At 40.4% G+C, this 14306-nt stretch overlaps 1 protein-coding gene across 12 annotated transcripts in view; it reads left to right on the top strand.

Moving 5' to 3' along the window:
- The window catches only part of LOC107592830 (dedicator of cytokinesis protein 3-like), a 275733-nt gene that overhangs the window by 62641 nt on the left and 198786 nt on the right, over window positions 1-14306 (top strand). For all 12 annotated transcript variants that reach the window (XR_001610031.1, XM_016282388.1, XM_016282400.1 and 9 more), the window contains one exon: window positions 10907-10990. Coding sequence is in view for 11 of the 12 variants with exons in the window: in XM_016282388.1 (XP_016137874.1) it covers window positions 10907-10990 (84 nt within the window). In the remaining variant the exon portion in view is untranslated. The remainder of the gene's footprint in view (window positions 1-10906; window positions 10991-14306) is intronic.

The following is a 14306-nucleotide window of genomic DNA, read 5'->3' as shown; positions in this document are numbered from 1 at the left end:
ATAGACATTACAACATGGTTATTTCTGTTGTGCAACTTGTTTGCATTGATTAGCCTATTTAGTAATTACATCACATACGTCTTATATGCTAAATACATAGTTTTATTATAGTAACCATGGTTTATTATAGTAAAAGTGTAGTTATCAGTTTTTTTCTGTTGTTGTTGTTTTTTGAATAACCACAGTTTAACTACAAATACCATGGTTAAACTATGGTTAATATAGCAAAACCATGGTTAATTTGGTTTAACTACAATAACAATAAAGATTTTTTTTGTAGTTAAACCATAGTTCATTTTCGTACAATGTTGTAATGCCTGTTCCCTATCGATACTTCACTTGTACTGTGCCTGTTTAAGACACTTGGGGAAAACTCCTTTTTCTCCGATGACTGAAGCCTTTCAATAATGCAGTGTAACTGCACGGCCATTGGTTTGTGCAATGAATAAAAAACGAACCAATGGCTCGACAGCGAAGCTGCACAAGCCTATGGCGGTAAAGCCCGCCAGAATGGGCGGGGTCCTCTGGCTATATAAGCGGCACATCGCCATAGGATCCTCAGATTATTCTCCTTCAGCGACGACTACTAGATCTTCGCTCTACGAGACTACGAAGCCATCGCCATGATCAAGCCTCGCAGCGGATCGAGAGACCCCTTCCTGCTTGGCCATTCTCGCCTCCTTGCGCTGCAGCTGTGACAGTCTCCGGTTCCCTGCAGCTATCCGGCGATATAAAAGAGCAAATTTCAAAGAGCAAATTTTCTGCGTTGTTTCAAATGCTGACGGTCACGGTGAGTGTGATTCATGCTTGGGCGCCGCCGCGTGCCTCACTCTCTCCGCTCAGAGAGGTTTCTCCAGTCCACTTCTCCCTCCCAGACCAGCGTCCCTCTGCGGCTACGAGTGATCTGGTCTCATTTGGAGGAAGCGAGTGTGACGCCATGGATGACAGCATGTCGTTGGAGGCTTCAGATGCAGAGGAGCTGTCGGGTTCGTACGTCGACCCCGCCCCCTTGCCATCTGCACAACCCAGCACAGCCAGCATGGGCATGGACGGAGATCTTTTCCGCCTCCTGTCTAAAGCGGTGGAGGAGCTGGGTTTAGAGTGGTCTCCGCCGGAGGAGCACACCCACAGCCATCTGGATGAGTGGTTCTTGCCGGAGCGCAGTCAGGCCCCTAACAACGAGCTTCACCATTCTTTCCGGAGGTCCACGACAAGATTACCAGGTCTTGGCGTGCCCGCTACTTGGCCCGCCTTCGTGCCTCATCTTCGTCCGCCCTCACATCAGTCGACGGCACCGAAGAAAAAGATTATGACAGACTGTCTCCCCTGGATGAGTCAGTGGCCGCGCATTTCTGCCCACCCACGGCCATCGGCTGGAAGGCAAAGGCGGCCCACCCGTCCAAGCCGTGTGGCGGTCTGACAAGTCTTCCAGGCCAAGCACCTCCGTTACATGGACAAGCCCAGCCCAGACCCCGCGGCTTTTAAGGAGCTGCGCAGTGCGACCGACCTGGCTCTAAGTGCCACCAAGATGACAGCACAGGCGATTGGCAGAACCATGGCCAGCCTAGTGGTGCTGGAGCGCCATCTATGGCTCAACCTGACAGAGATCAAGGATGCGGATAAGGTCCCCTTCCTCGACTCCTTGGTTTCACCTACTGGCCTGTTTGGACCTGCAGTTGAAGGCTTTGCTGAACGCTTTACCGCTGGCAGGCCATCCCCGGTTTCAGCGGCATGGTCTCCACCTCGGTTCAGAGTGAGGATGCACACGTCCTGCACGGCGAGGTGATGAATTTGCTGGCAAAAGGAGCCGTAGAAACGGTTCCCCCAGCCGAGAGCGAGTCAGGCTTCTACAGCCATTACTTCCTCATCCCCAAGAAGGATGGCGGCCTAAGGCCCATTCTCAATCTCAGATGTCTGAATCGCGCCCTCATGAGACGACCATTCAGGATGATTACATTGAAACAGATCCTCTCGCAAGTATGCCCAGGGGACTGGTTCTTTTCACTGGACCTGAAAGACGCTTACCTTCACATCTAGATAGCCCCCCGTCACAGACAATTCTTGAGATTCGCCTTCGAGGGAGTGGCTTATCAATACACGGTCCTTCCCTTTGGACTGTCCCTAGCTCCTCGCACTTTTACAAAGTTCATGGATGCGGCTCTTGCCCTGCTGAGACAGACGGGAATCCGCATTCTGAATTACCTCAACGACTGGCTCATTCTCACAGATCCCTCCTCCTCAGCCATTTAGAATGCCTGGGATTCAGGGTCAATTTTGCCAAGAGCGCGCTGTCACCCAGCCAACGGATTTCGTTCCTGGGAGGTGTTTCAGAGTATGCTAGGCCTCATGGTGTTTCAGAGTATGCTAGGCCTCATGGCCTCGGTGTCTCCAATACTACAGTTGGGCCTCCTCTGCATGTGGCCCCTTCAGTATTGGCTGAAATCACGAGATCCATCCCGCACCTGGTGTCTGGGACGCCTTCGCGTCAAGGTAGACCAGGCCTGTGTATCAGCCCTGGCCCCTTAGAAAGATCCTCGTTGGATGGAACAAAGCGTGTCCCTGGGAATGGTCTGCAGAAGGAAGGTAGTCTCGACAGACGCCCCCAACATGTGTTGGGGAGCGCTGTGCGATGGCAAGCCAGCTTTCGGCCACTGGTCGAAAGAGGAAGGCCGGCTTCACATCAACTGCCTTGAAATGCTGGCAGTGTGTCTGGGCCTTCGAACCTTTCTGCCAGACCTAAGGGGACACCACGTCTTAGTCCGCTCGGACAGCATGACGGTAATGTCCTATATAAATCGCCAGGGCGATCTCTCCTCTCCTCTTCGCACTAGTGGAGCGCCTCTTGGACTTGCGCTCGCTGAGAGCAGCGCATATACCGGGCAGGCTGAACCAAGGAGCAGACATGCTGTCTCGGAGCAAAGTCCCCTCGGAGGAGAGGACGCTCCACCCTCAAACGGTTCAGAAAATCTGGGAGATCTTCGACAGGGCAGAGGTCGACCTTTTCGCCTCAGAAGACAACTCTCATTGCCCAACTTACTTTTCGAAGGACAGGGACGCGTTGGCCCACGACTGGCCCAACCTCCTCCTTTACGCTTTTCCCCCAATCGCTCTGATCCCACAGGTGATCAGGCGAGTCAGGGAACAGAGACGCAAGATGCTGTTGGTGGTCCCGCTCTGGAGGAACCAGCACTGGTTTGCAGAACTGTGCCGGCTGCTCTCGGCAGCCCCGTAGCCCATTCTCCTGAGACGAGACCTCCTGTCTCAGGCGAACGGAACGATATGGCACCCCCAGCCCGAGCTGTGGGCTCTGCACATTTGGCCTCTCGATGGGAGCTTGCAAACCTCCGCGAGAATGTGCTAAACACAATCTCTCAGGCTAGAGCACCGTCTACAAGACGCCTCTACGCCCTTAAATGGTCTGTCTTCTCTGCCTGGTGTACAGCCCGTGGCGCAGACCCAATCTCAAGCGACATAGCCCTCTTTTTTAGCCGCTACAGTCCATTGACCTTCGTCCCCTGACGCTTAAGACTGCTCTGCTTCTAGCATTAGCGTCGGTAAAGCGGTATGGGAGATCTGCAAGCGCTATCAGTGAGCCCCACCTGCCTTGAATTTGGACCCAACGACTCTAAGGTCGTCCTGAAACCAAGGCATGGCTATGTACCTAAAGTGCTCTCTACTCCATTTAAAGCACAGGTAATAACTCTATCTGTGCTTCTTCCTTCAGAGCAAGACCAAGAGTTGAACTTTCTCTGCCCCGTCAGGGCACTGAAACTCTATGTTGAACGTTCCGCCCCGTTCAGGCGGTCGGATCAGCTGTTCATGTGCTTCGGTGGCTGCACCAAGGGTTGTCCAGTTACGAAGCAGAGACTTTCCAAATGGATAATTGACGCTATTATGCTAGCATACTCTTCTTTGTGCCTTCAATGCCCCATGGGAGTAAGAGCCCACTCAACTAGAGGCGTTGCTTCTTCCTGGGCTTGGTCTAGCGGTGTGTCCATTGCAGAAATTTGTGCGGCAGCCGGCTGGGCCTCAACGTCCACATTTGCCAGATTCTATAGTCTGGACATCCCCGCCTTACAGGCGCGGGTCCTTTCTGCATAGCAGGGCACTCTGTCATATGACAACCAGTGCTTGGCATTTGCCTCCTTCATGTACGCTCTTGGCCCTCAGTGAGTTCCGAGGCTGTACTGAATTATTTTGGGACGATGATACAAGGCTGGGCCGACCTCTTTGAGTTTAGCCCTACTGCCTTTTGCGGGGCTTCCCTGCAAAATGCTTGGTCCCTCTGGGCCCCCTTGGGTGCTTAAGGCAAATTCAAGTATTAGTCGTTCATAGCGCGGAGGGATTGTTCTGGTTCCCCAAGAGTCTTAAATAGATGCAGTACGAGTACCGATAGGGAACGTACTCGGTTACTAACGTAACCTCGGTTCCCTGAGATACGGAACGAGTACTTTGTACTTTGCCGTGCTATGTAGCTGCACGACTCAGTCGTCGCTTAAGTCGAAGTAACCTGAGGATCCTATGGCGATGTGCCGCTTATATAGCCAGAGGACCCCGCCCATTCTGGCGGTCTTTACCACCATAGGCTCGTGCAGCTCCGCTGCCAATCCATTGGTTCGTTTTTTATTCACTGCACGAACCAATGGCCGTGCAGTTACATTGCGTTATTGAAAGGCTTCAGTCATCAGAGAAAAAGGAGTTTTCCCCAAGCGTCTTAAACAGATGCAGTACTCGTTCCGTATCTCAGGGAACTGAGGTTACGTTAGTAACCGAGTACATTTTCAGATGTTAAGTGTTTATTTTTATTGTGTCGCAAGTTAGCATTGGCTAGCCTAGCAGCTGTGTACATCGCACAAAGATGGTTTATATACTCTACAATGTATTAATGCCTATTTTAAGATGTTAAGTGTTTATATTTGGTGTGTAGCAAGTTGGCATTGGTTAGGCTATTAGCTAATATGTCACATAAGGATGGTTTTATACTAAACAACAATGCTGTAGTGTCTGTTTTTGGATGTTGTGTTTATTTTTGTTGTGTTGCAAGTTAGAATTGGTTAGCCTAGCAGCTGTGTACATCACATAAAATTACTTTGTATACTAAATGACACTATAATACCAGTTTTTGGATGTTAAGTGTTTACTTTTATTATAGTAAAAGTTAGGGCTGGACAATAATTAAATATCAATATGTATCGCGATATAATTTTTACAATAACGGTGATATGATTTTTAAACACATTTCTGATATCTCGATATACATTACCAGTGTTTCCCATACATTGATTTATTTGTGGCGTTTGACTTTCAAAATCAAAACGCAGCACGGGTGTTTTATATGAATGTATCTCTGAAGGGAACCGACTGTCTTCAGAAAAGTTTCGATAAAGCAGCGTTCATGAGCGGAATTTGCATTTTCAATAATAAGCCTGTCTCCAGCAACATGTTTTTGTTGTTGCTCAAATTTTTTTGTTTTTAACAGCAACTCAGAGCACTTTTCATATTCTTTATCCTGGCTCAAGTACATTTGTCTCGATCTATAAGAATAATCAGCCTACACTACCAGTCAAGAGTTTTTTAAAAGTAATATTTGTATTTTTTTTTTTTTTAAAGAATTCTCTTCTGCTCACCAAGCCTGCAATTATTTGATCCAAAGTACAGCAAAAACAGTAACATTTTAAATTATATTTACTATTTAAAATAACTGGTTTCTATTTGAAATTATAAAATGTTATTTAGCGCTGTAATTTTATTTGATTTATATTACTTCTATTTAGCAAGGATGATTTAAATTTATCAAAAAGATTATAATGTTAAAAAAAAAATCTATTTCAGATAAATGCTGTTCTTCTGGACTTCATCAAAGAAACCGGAAAAAATTATACTCCTTTGTTTTCAACATAATAGAATGATTTCTGAAGGATCATGTGACTGGAGTAATGATGCTAAAAATTGAGCTTTGAAATCACAGGAATAATTCACATTTGAAAATATTTTAAAATAGAAAACAGTTATTTTTAATAGTAAAAATATTTCAAAATGTTACTGTTTTTGCTGTATTTTGGATCAAATAAATGCAGTCTTGGTAAGCAGAAGAGAATTCTTTAAAAAAAACATTAAACATCTTACTGTTCAAAAACTTTTGACTGGTGTATGTCAGCCTATAGTTTGATATAAGGTAAACATTAATTTATTTGTGCTGTTTTTGTTTCTTAAATATTATATAGTTTTATAGGAGGTTTCATAGAAGTGTTTCCCATACATTGATTTATTTGTGGCGTTTGACTTTCAAAATCAAAACGCAGCACGGGTGTTTTATATGAATGTATCTCTGAAGGGAACCGACTGTCTTCAGAAAAGTTTCGATAAAGCAGCGTTCATGAGCGGAATTTGCATTTTCAATAATAAGCCTGTCTCCAGCAACATGTTTTTGTTGTTGCTCAAATTTTTTTGTTTTTAACAGCAACTCAGAGCACTTTTCATATTCTTTATCCTGGCTCAAGTACATTTGTCTCGATCTATAAGAATAATCAGCCTACACTACCAGTCAAGAGTTTTTTAAAAGTAATATTTGTATTTTTTTTTTTTTTAAAGAATTCTCTTCTGCTCACCAAGCCTGCAATTATTTGATCCAAAGTACAGCAAAAACAGTAACATTTTAAATTATATTTACTATTTAAAATAACTGGTTTCTATTTGAAATTATAAAATGTTATTTAGCGCTGTAATTTTATTTGATTTATATTACTTCTATTTAGCAAGGATGATTTAAATTTATCAAAAAGATTATAATGTTAAAAAAAAAATCTATTTCAGATAAATGCTGTTCTTCTGGACTTCATCAAAGAAACCGGAAAAAATTATACTCCTTTGTTTTCAACATAATAGAATGATTTCTGAAGGATCATGTGACTGGAGTAATGATGCTAAAAATTGAGCTTTGAAATCACAGGAATAATTCACATTTGAAAATATTTTAAAATAGAAAACAGTTATTTTTAATAGTAAAAATATTTCAAAATGTTACTGTTTTTGCTGTATTTTGGATCAAATAAATGCAGTCTTGGTAAGCAGAAGAGAATTCTTTAAAAAAAACATTAAACATCTTACTGTTCAAAAACTTTTGACTGGTGTATGTCAGCCTATAGTTTGATATAAGGTAAACATTAATTTATTTGTGCTGTTTTTGTTTCTTAAATATTATATAGTTTTATAGGAGGTTTCATAGATTTGGAAAATTCATTTTTCAGAAGTTTGTATGCACAGACCCCTTTTGTGGGTGTTCTTGGCAGTTTTTATGAGGCTTTTTTTTTAATAGTGTTCATATTGATGTCGGAATTATATCATATCGACTGAAATTAAGAAATATATTGTGATATAAATTTTGGCAATATCGTCCAGCCCTAGTAAAAGTGTAGTAACCATATTTTTTTTGGCGTATTGATTACCATTTGTATAACCGCAGTTTTACTACAAATACCATGGTTAAACTATGGTTAATGAAGCAAAACCATGGTTAATTTGTGGGTACCATGGTTTAACTACAGTAACCATGTTTTTTTGGTTTAATTTCATAAGGCAATCCTATCTGCTCATAGCCATGCAAATATTTACCACGGTATATTCAGTGTGTTTGTCTGATAGATGTTTTTACTATTTTTAAGGTATTTCTCAGGTGTTTGTAGACAAATATGATGTGTTCTGCATGATTTGCTCTTTTACAGACATCTTGGCGACCTAAATATTAACCGGACAGCATTTTTAATTTGTTTTACAGCATTAGAGCCATCACAATGCCATTTCTGATGCTATTAATAGTCTTCCATATTCAAGACACATATTGTTTATGTCATTCCATCTTTTAGTGGGATTAACTCATGAAAAGCTTTTTTAATAGCTATTGAATTATTCACTAAATGCAGACCTCTGGCGGCAGTCACATGTTTTTGTGGAAACTGCAGAGAGAGCCTTCTAACAAGCATTAAATATTAAACCGTGATCTTTGAAAATAAATAACAAATGGTACAATGTCATCAGAAATAGGTAAATGAACATGACAAATCCTGAAAGACGCTCTGTCCCTGTTTGATTGTTGACTGTGTGTTTTTTTTTGTCCAAATCGACTTTAAAAATGTTTACTCAGATACCATATTTCATTATGAAACTTTATTGTACTTATAAAAGTGGTTATAGCTATTGAAATTAATGCATGATCTCCTTCAAATAGTGTAAGAACTATAATTCAACTCCTCAGGCAACGAATAAGGATCATGGTATATACAAATAAATGTATGCAACATGCAAAATCACATTTGCCATCTAAACCATTGTCTATTCCAAATAAATCACGGATGCTTGAATTGTTTCCCGGAGCAGCGATGTAACCGGTTCCATGGTAATACCGGGAACAGTTTGTTTCTAGACCAGACGTGGATATCAATTTGGGATTGTGAGAAGCCCCATCAGATGTCTGTGTACAGCAGCAAAACAAGCCAGACAGGATCATGTTGCACAAATACAGAAGGATTCAGAAAAATTACTCAGCTTTGTTCCAGGCATTTCAGCTGGTCTTGCCTGTCTGACCATTATAATCCCATCCTTATATAATGAAATGGCCAGCAGATGGCTTATTTTCCAGTTTGGGGGACTGAATAAACTGCATTTGTATGTGGACTAAGGAGTGGGTTTATTTTAAGAATGTGCTTTGTACAAAAATATCTCTTCAGAGACATCTCTATATACACACATGCTCAATTTTGCTTCTTAAAGTTAATATGAATAGCCGTTTGCTAGTTCTGTAATGTGATGTATTTCCTGAGTGAAATGGAGAAATGCAGGACAAGACTTCATTTTATCCATCTGGAATGGATTGGAAGGTGAAAATTGGGAGATACACACCAGAATGGAGTAAGAACCAGAAAAGCTAGTTGGTTTTTGGATAATAGTCAGCATGGTAATTAGCATTAGAGTAAGAGCAAATTGTTGTATTTTCATAAAGGATTATAATATACATAAATAGTTCAAAATAAGACTAGCAATGTGTTTTAAGAAAGTAATTTTCAATATCATGTTGACTTTAAAAGTATTATTCCCACGTGATCCCCATGTCGCAATGGTTACGGAAAAATGTCTGCTCTTGGAAATCAGCAAGGCTCTCAGGCGCATGAGCATTCTCATCAACATGGATTCGATAATTCCCTGGGATGCTCTGTCCAGGTTACCATGGCAATTCAGAATATCTCTGCTTTTAAAACCGCACATGTCCGTTTTTGCTATTCTGGAATGCATTCATTGAAAATAAATCCTATTATTTCCACTGCGCTGCTCAACCCATCTGCACTGTATAGAGAGGCACCATGGTACCATATACTGTGCTACGGAATCATTATTAGATATAACCTAAATAAAGGGGAAACAAGTATAAATTATGTTATCAGCATAATAATTTGAGTGAAATTTCAATTAAAACTTTTAAAATGTCTGTATTTTGTTTTTACAACCCTACAGTGGTGGCTGATACTAAGTTATCACAGTGTGTCTGGAGTAATAACAACACTATAGTAACTATATTTTGATTGAAAATGCAGTTACCAGGGAAGAAAACAATGTGGCCCAATAAAAAACTAGCAAAAAACACATTTTGTTCTACTAAACCCAGCGGCAAAAGCATGGACTACAGATGACCTGAATATGATAGTAGCTTTGTCTTTATCTTTTGCTTATCCCTGAACAACAGCGTGAATTCCAGTATCCAGTGAATCTATAACTGAACCAAATCTCACCATTTGAAAAATAAATGTATGGAGAACATAAAGAGCTCACTGCTATGGAAAGTCAGCAATTATTAATCTCTGTTCTGTTGAATTTAGTGATGTGTTTTAATTGTGTAGTGTTCCCCAATGGTATATTTTGTAATATTGTACTTGCTTTGTATTATATAGTGTAATATATTGCTTAATAGGGAAGGTCACCTTGTAAGCCATTTGTAGCCATTTGTAGTAAAAGTCGCAGTTACCTTTTACATTTTGTATTCAATGATGTTGTTGATTTCCTCAACAACAACAAAACAGTTGAAATATTGTGTCTCTGAGGCGTATGGAAGCTTGTTTCCACCACAGAATAAAAAATAATAATAATAAAAAGATAACTGTGACTTTTTATTTCACAATTCTGACTTTGTAACACGCAATTGCAAGTCAGAATTATGAGATATAAACTCGCAATTGTAAGAAAATAGTCAGTGATTTCCCCCCTCAGAATTGGACTATATAATTTGAAACTACAAGTTTATATCTCACAATTCTGAGCAAAGAAGTCAGAATCGCAAGACAAAACATCAGAACTGCGGGATATAAACTCAAAATTGCAAAATCTAAACTTGCAAATGTGAGAAAAAAGGTCAGAATTGTGAGTGCATAATTATGCCTTTGTTTCTCACAGTTTATATCACACAATTGTGAGAGAAAAGTCAGAATTGCGAGTTTATATCTTTATTTCTCGCAATTTCGAGTTTATGACTTTATAACTCGCAATTGCGAGTGTATATCTCGCGTTTCTGAATTGCAAAATGTTAACTCACAATTGTGAGAAAAAAGTCGGAATTGTGAGGTAAAAAGTCGCAGTTACCTTTTTAATTTTTATTCAGTGGTGGAAACGGGCTTCCATAGTGGTGCTATAAACACATTGCTCTGTTTTTTTTTTAGTAGTATGACCAGCCTGACTCAACCAATAGCATGAGTTGGGGGCGGGGCTTTCTGACCAGTGGCAGACAGGGGGAGTGTTTGTGAATTCTGTTCAGGAGGGTGGTTGCGCAGAAATTACTTTTGTGGTTTTATTTACAATGAATTGTCTCTGGACGTTTTCAATAAGCATCTAACTCGTTTTTCTCTTCTCTTTTTTCTTTTCTCAGTGGTCTGTGGTTTCCGTGGATCAGTGTTACATGGTCTGACTCTAGAGCTTGGAGAAACGGTTCAGATCCTGGAGAAATGTGAAGGTAAGTCATTCCAAGATTCTTTGGAAGCATACTTTTTTAAACGGGTCTTGATGGAAAATCTTGTAAATACTATAAAAGGCACTTTTTTGTAATATAATATTTTTCTCCAGTTTATTGAAAATGTAAGTTACTAATAACTTAAAACCACTTTTTGGTCCCAAACTATCTTGTCCTACAGAGGGACAGCTCAAATTATGTAAAAATAAAAAAGTAATTAAAAGTAATTTTTAATTAATAATTTTAATTATTAATTAAAAATTGCTGTTACCATTTATTCCTTTTCAAATTATGTTTTAAAGGTACAATTTTCATATTTTTTTAAACGACTCATTTAATTAGCATGTTTGTTTCTAAAAAACAAAACAATGGAGTCAGGGTCGATCCATTAAACTGTATTGCCATGTTGACAAAAATAATAAAATGCACAAATACTTAATTTGACCTCCTATGGTGGATAGAAAACATTTTCCAAAGGTTAGACATGACCATTAAATTACAATTTCAAGCCCTTTTGTTTAACCTCTTCATGGAAAGTGCCAAGAGATATATCAACATTTGCCACCCACTCTTAGCTCGGTACGTCTTGTATATTATAAGACAAATTCTCCTGTCTCTGCGTTTGTTGCTCAGTATGTAACTTGTGCTGCCGGCAGTCTTTAGGAACCAGAATAATTCTGAATACTTAACTGTAACCAAGAGACTTTCAACACAGATTTCCAGGGCGCATCTATGGTCATCATGTACAGAGCAGTAATGCATGTTTGATTAGCATATATTCATAATCAGGTAGACTTTAAGAGAACTAAAACTTCTTCAAAGTTAGAGGTTTTATAAGTTTGTTTTCATTTCATGACTTTTTGCACAACAACATTATTAGCTAGATTTAGCTTACTGTTACCTTAGTTCTGCAGATGCAGTTGATGGGAATGTTGTGTGCCCATTTCAGGACAAGGGCTTGATTCATATGGGCGTATCATCGATTGCTTTGATGAAAGCTGTACATCGGCGCCCTGGCCTGAATGTGCTGGCTCGCTCAGATTACGGGACTGGCCATGTGATATTAGCCGTGGCACATCGGTCCTCCAGTATTGATCGAGAGTTCATTCACTTTTTCCATGAGTAATCTTCCTTTATCAGGAATACTGTGAGAAGAATTAGATGAAGCAAGATCTTCTAGACGTTGATGGTCCCCCTAGGCTTCAAACATTTTGCAAGTCATCTTTTGTATGATTCATTTATTCTCAAATCAGTTTACTTTGAGACTAGCTTTATCTCCCATTGGAAATGTTATTGCTTCGGGGTTGCTTTTTTAATAGCTCAAGAGACTTTTCTCAGTTAAGTTCTGAGGCATAAAATAGAAACAAAGGAAACAATTTTTGGCATACTGTTGTAATTTCTATTTGCAAACTTTGGTTTCTTGACAGATCTAAGTCAGTCTGAGCTAGTGCTGGGCGGTATGACCAAAAATTTATATCACGATATATTTCAAAATGATACCGGTTTCACGGTACATGACGGTATTTTTTTTTCCATGCATGATCGGGTGTTAACCATATTTTCTACTGATTGAGAGAGGAAATACTGCAGTATATTGACTTAGAATGCCCTATTTTACTGTCATGATTAGTGAATATTGTCAAAAAATACCACACTAAATAGTGACTAAACACGACCCCTTTTAATACATGTTAACCAGGAGTCACTCATTTATAATCGCGGCATCGTCTGATAAAATCAACATGCATCTACACTAAAGAGCGGCTTTTTTGTCTCATGCAGTGCACTGCCTGCGTCTGAGTAACAAACTAAGAAAAACAACAAACAAAAAAGTGCATGTGATATTAACAGACAAACTAGCTTCATATTTATAATTCCAAACAATCAGTAAGCGACAGGTGATAGGAAACGCTGTTTTGTACTCATTTATTGAGGAGTCGGCTGCGGTGCGGCCAACTGAATGCGCTGCTTCTCTGCCGCTCACTGCACAGAACAGACGCCGAGAGAGGCGACATACGCGGGACAGCACTGGTGAAATCTTCCAACTGAACCATAGCTAAGGTTTATCCCAAAAAGTCGCTAGGTTTGTCAGTATGAATATTCTATGGAAAAAAGCAACTAAAAGGGTCTGAAAGTTGCTAAATCTAGTGCTAAAGTCACGCTCGTGTGTGTGTGAGACGCGGGAGCTGATGGCAGGGGGCGGTGGATATTGGTGGCGGTCAATGTGGATAAGTGGATGAGTTCTTCTGTGTCATCACGTTCTATTAGTTCTACAGCTTCAGTTTCGGAACTTTCACGCTTAGTATCACATACAGCTGTTCCCTCACCACAGTGCACCAGTGAAAAGAGACCCCTTTCAAACAGTGTCGCGTTCCGAACGTTGTTTAAGTGACATACACCGGTATTGCGGTATTTTAAAAATTCATATCACAAAATTCATATCATATCACAAAAATAAACACCGGTATTCGGTATGAACCGGTATACCGCCCAGCACTAGTCTGAGCCATTTTTGAGATGACTAGATTAGAGATCGACCGATATATCGATTTACCGATATGTAAGCATTTTACCATAATCGGATATCGGTTTTGTAATATCGGATTCTCCGATAAACGCTGCCATCTTGTGGGTGTTTTGAGAATTGCGCGCAGGATCGCCACTGCAGCGCATCTGAGTGGAGACGAGACAACAACAATGGCATGGTGCAGGTACTTGATTTGCTGTAGTTAGTAAACTTTATTTAACATAACAGCCATTTATGCACAAATTAGATGCATTACATAAATGCATGCTATGTAGTTTATGCAGCTTGGCTCTAAGAATTAGAGACCAACTCACAGAGTCATGTAAAATAATCTGTCAAGTCCTGTCCCAATGAAGACATAACTTTGCCTGAATTAAATAATATGCATGAATGAGCGCATGTTGGAAATAAAAGCGCTGAATTGAATTCTCTCTCTGTTGTCTATGCTCATCGTTAGTCTCGTGAAGTCGGAGTCACGTAGATAATCCGTCAAGATCCTCTCCCAATAAAGACGTAACTTTGCATGAGTTAAATAATAAAGCCATGAATGAGCACATGTTGGAAATAAAAGGGCTGAATTTAATTCTCTCTCTGTTGTATATTTGCTCATCATTAGTCTCGTGAAGCCGCTTTCATATTGCTGTTCACTCACCGGGTTGATGCTCAGGAAATGCCCCAGCACGGCCACCGCATGTAACTTTTAGCAAGATTCACTTGTTTAAAATACCCTAAATTGTATTAACATTTACTATATAACTATTATTTCGCTAATAAACATCTAAATAAATACAA

This window comes from Sinocyclocheilus grahami, unplaced genomic scaffold, assembly GCF_001515645.1.
Source record: "Sinocyclocheilus grahami isolate Dianchi unplaced genomic scaffold, SAMN03320097.WGS_v1.1 scaffold159.1, whole genome shotgun sequence".
Classification (NCBI taxonomy): Eukaryota; Metazoa; Chordata; class Actinopteri; order Cypriniformes; family Cyprinidae; genus Sinocyclocheilus; species Sinocyclocheilus grahami.
Note: the sequence above shows the minus strand (reverse complement) of the source record. Positions and strands in the feature narration are given on the sequence as shown.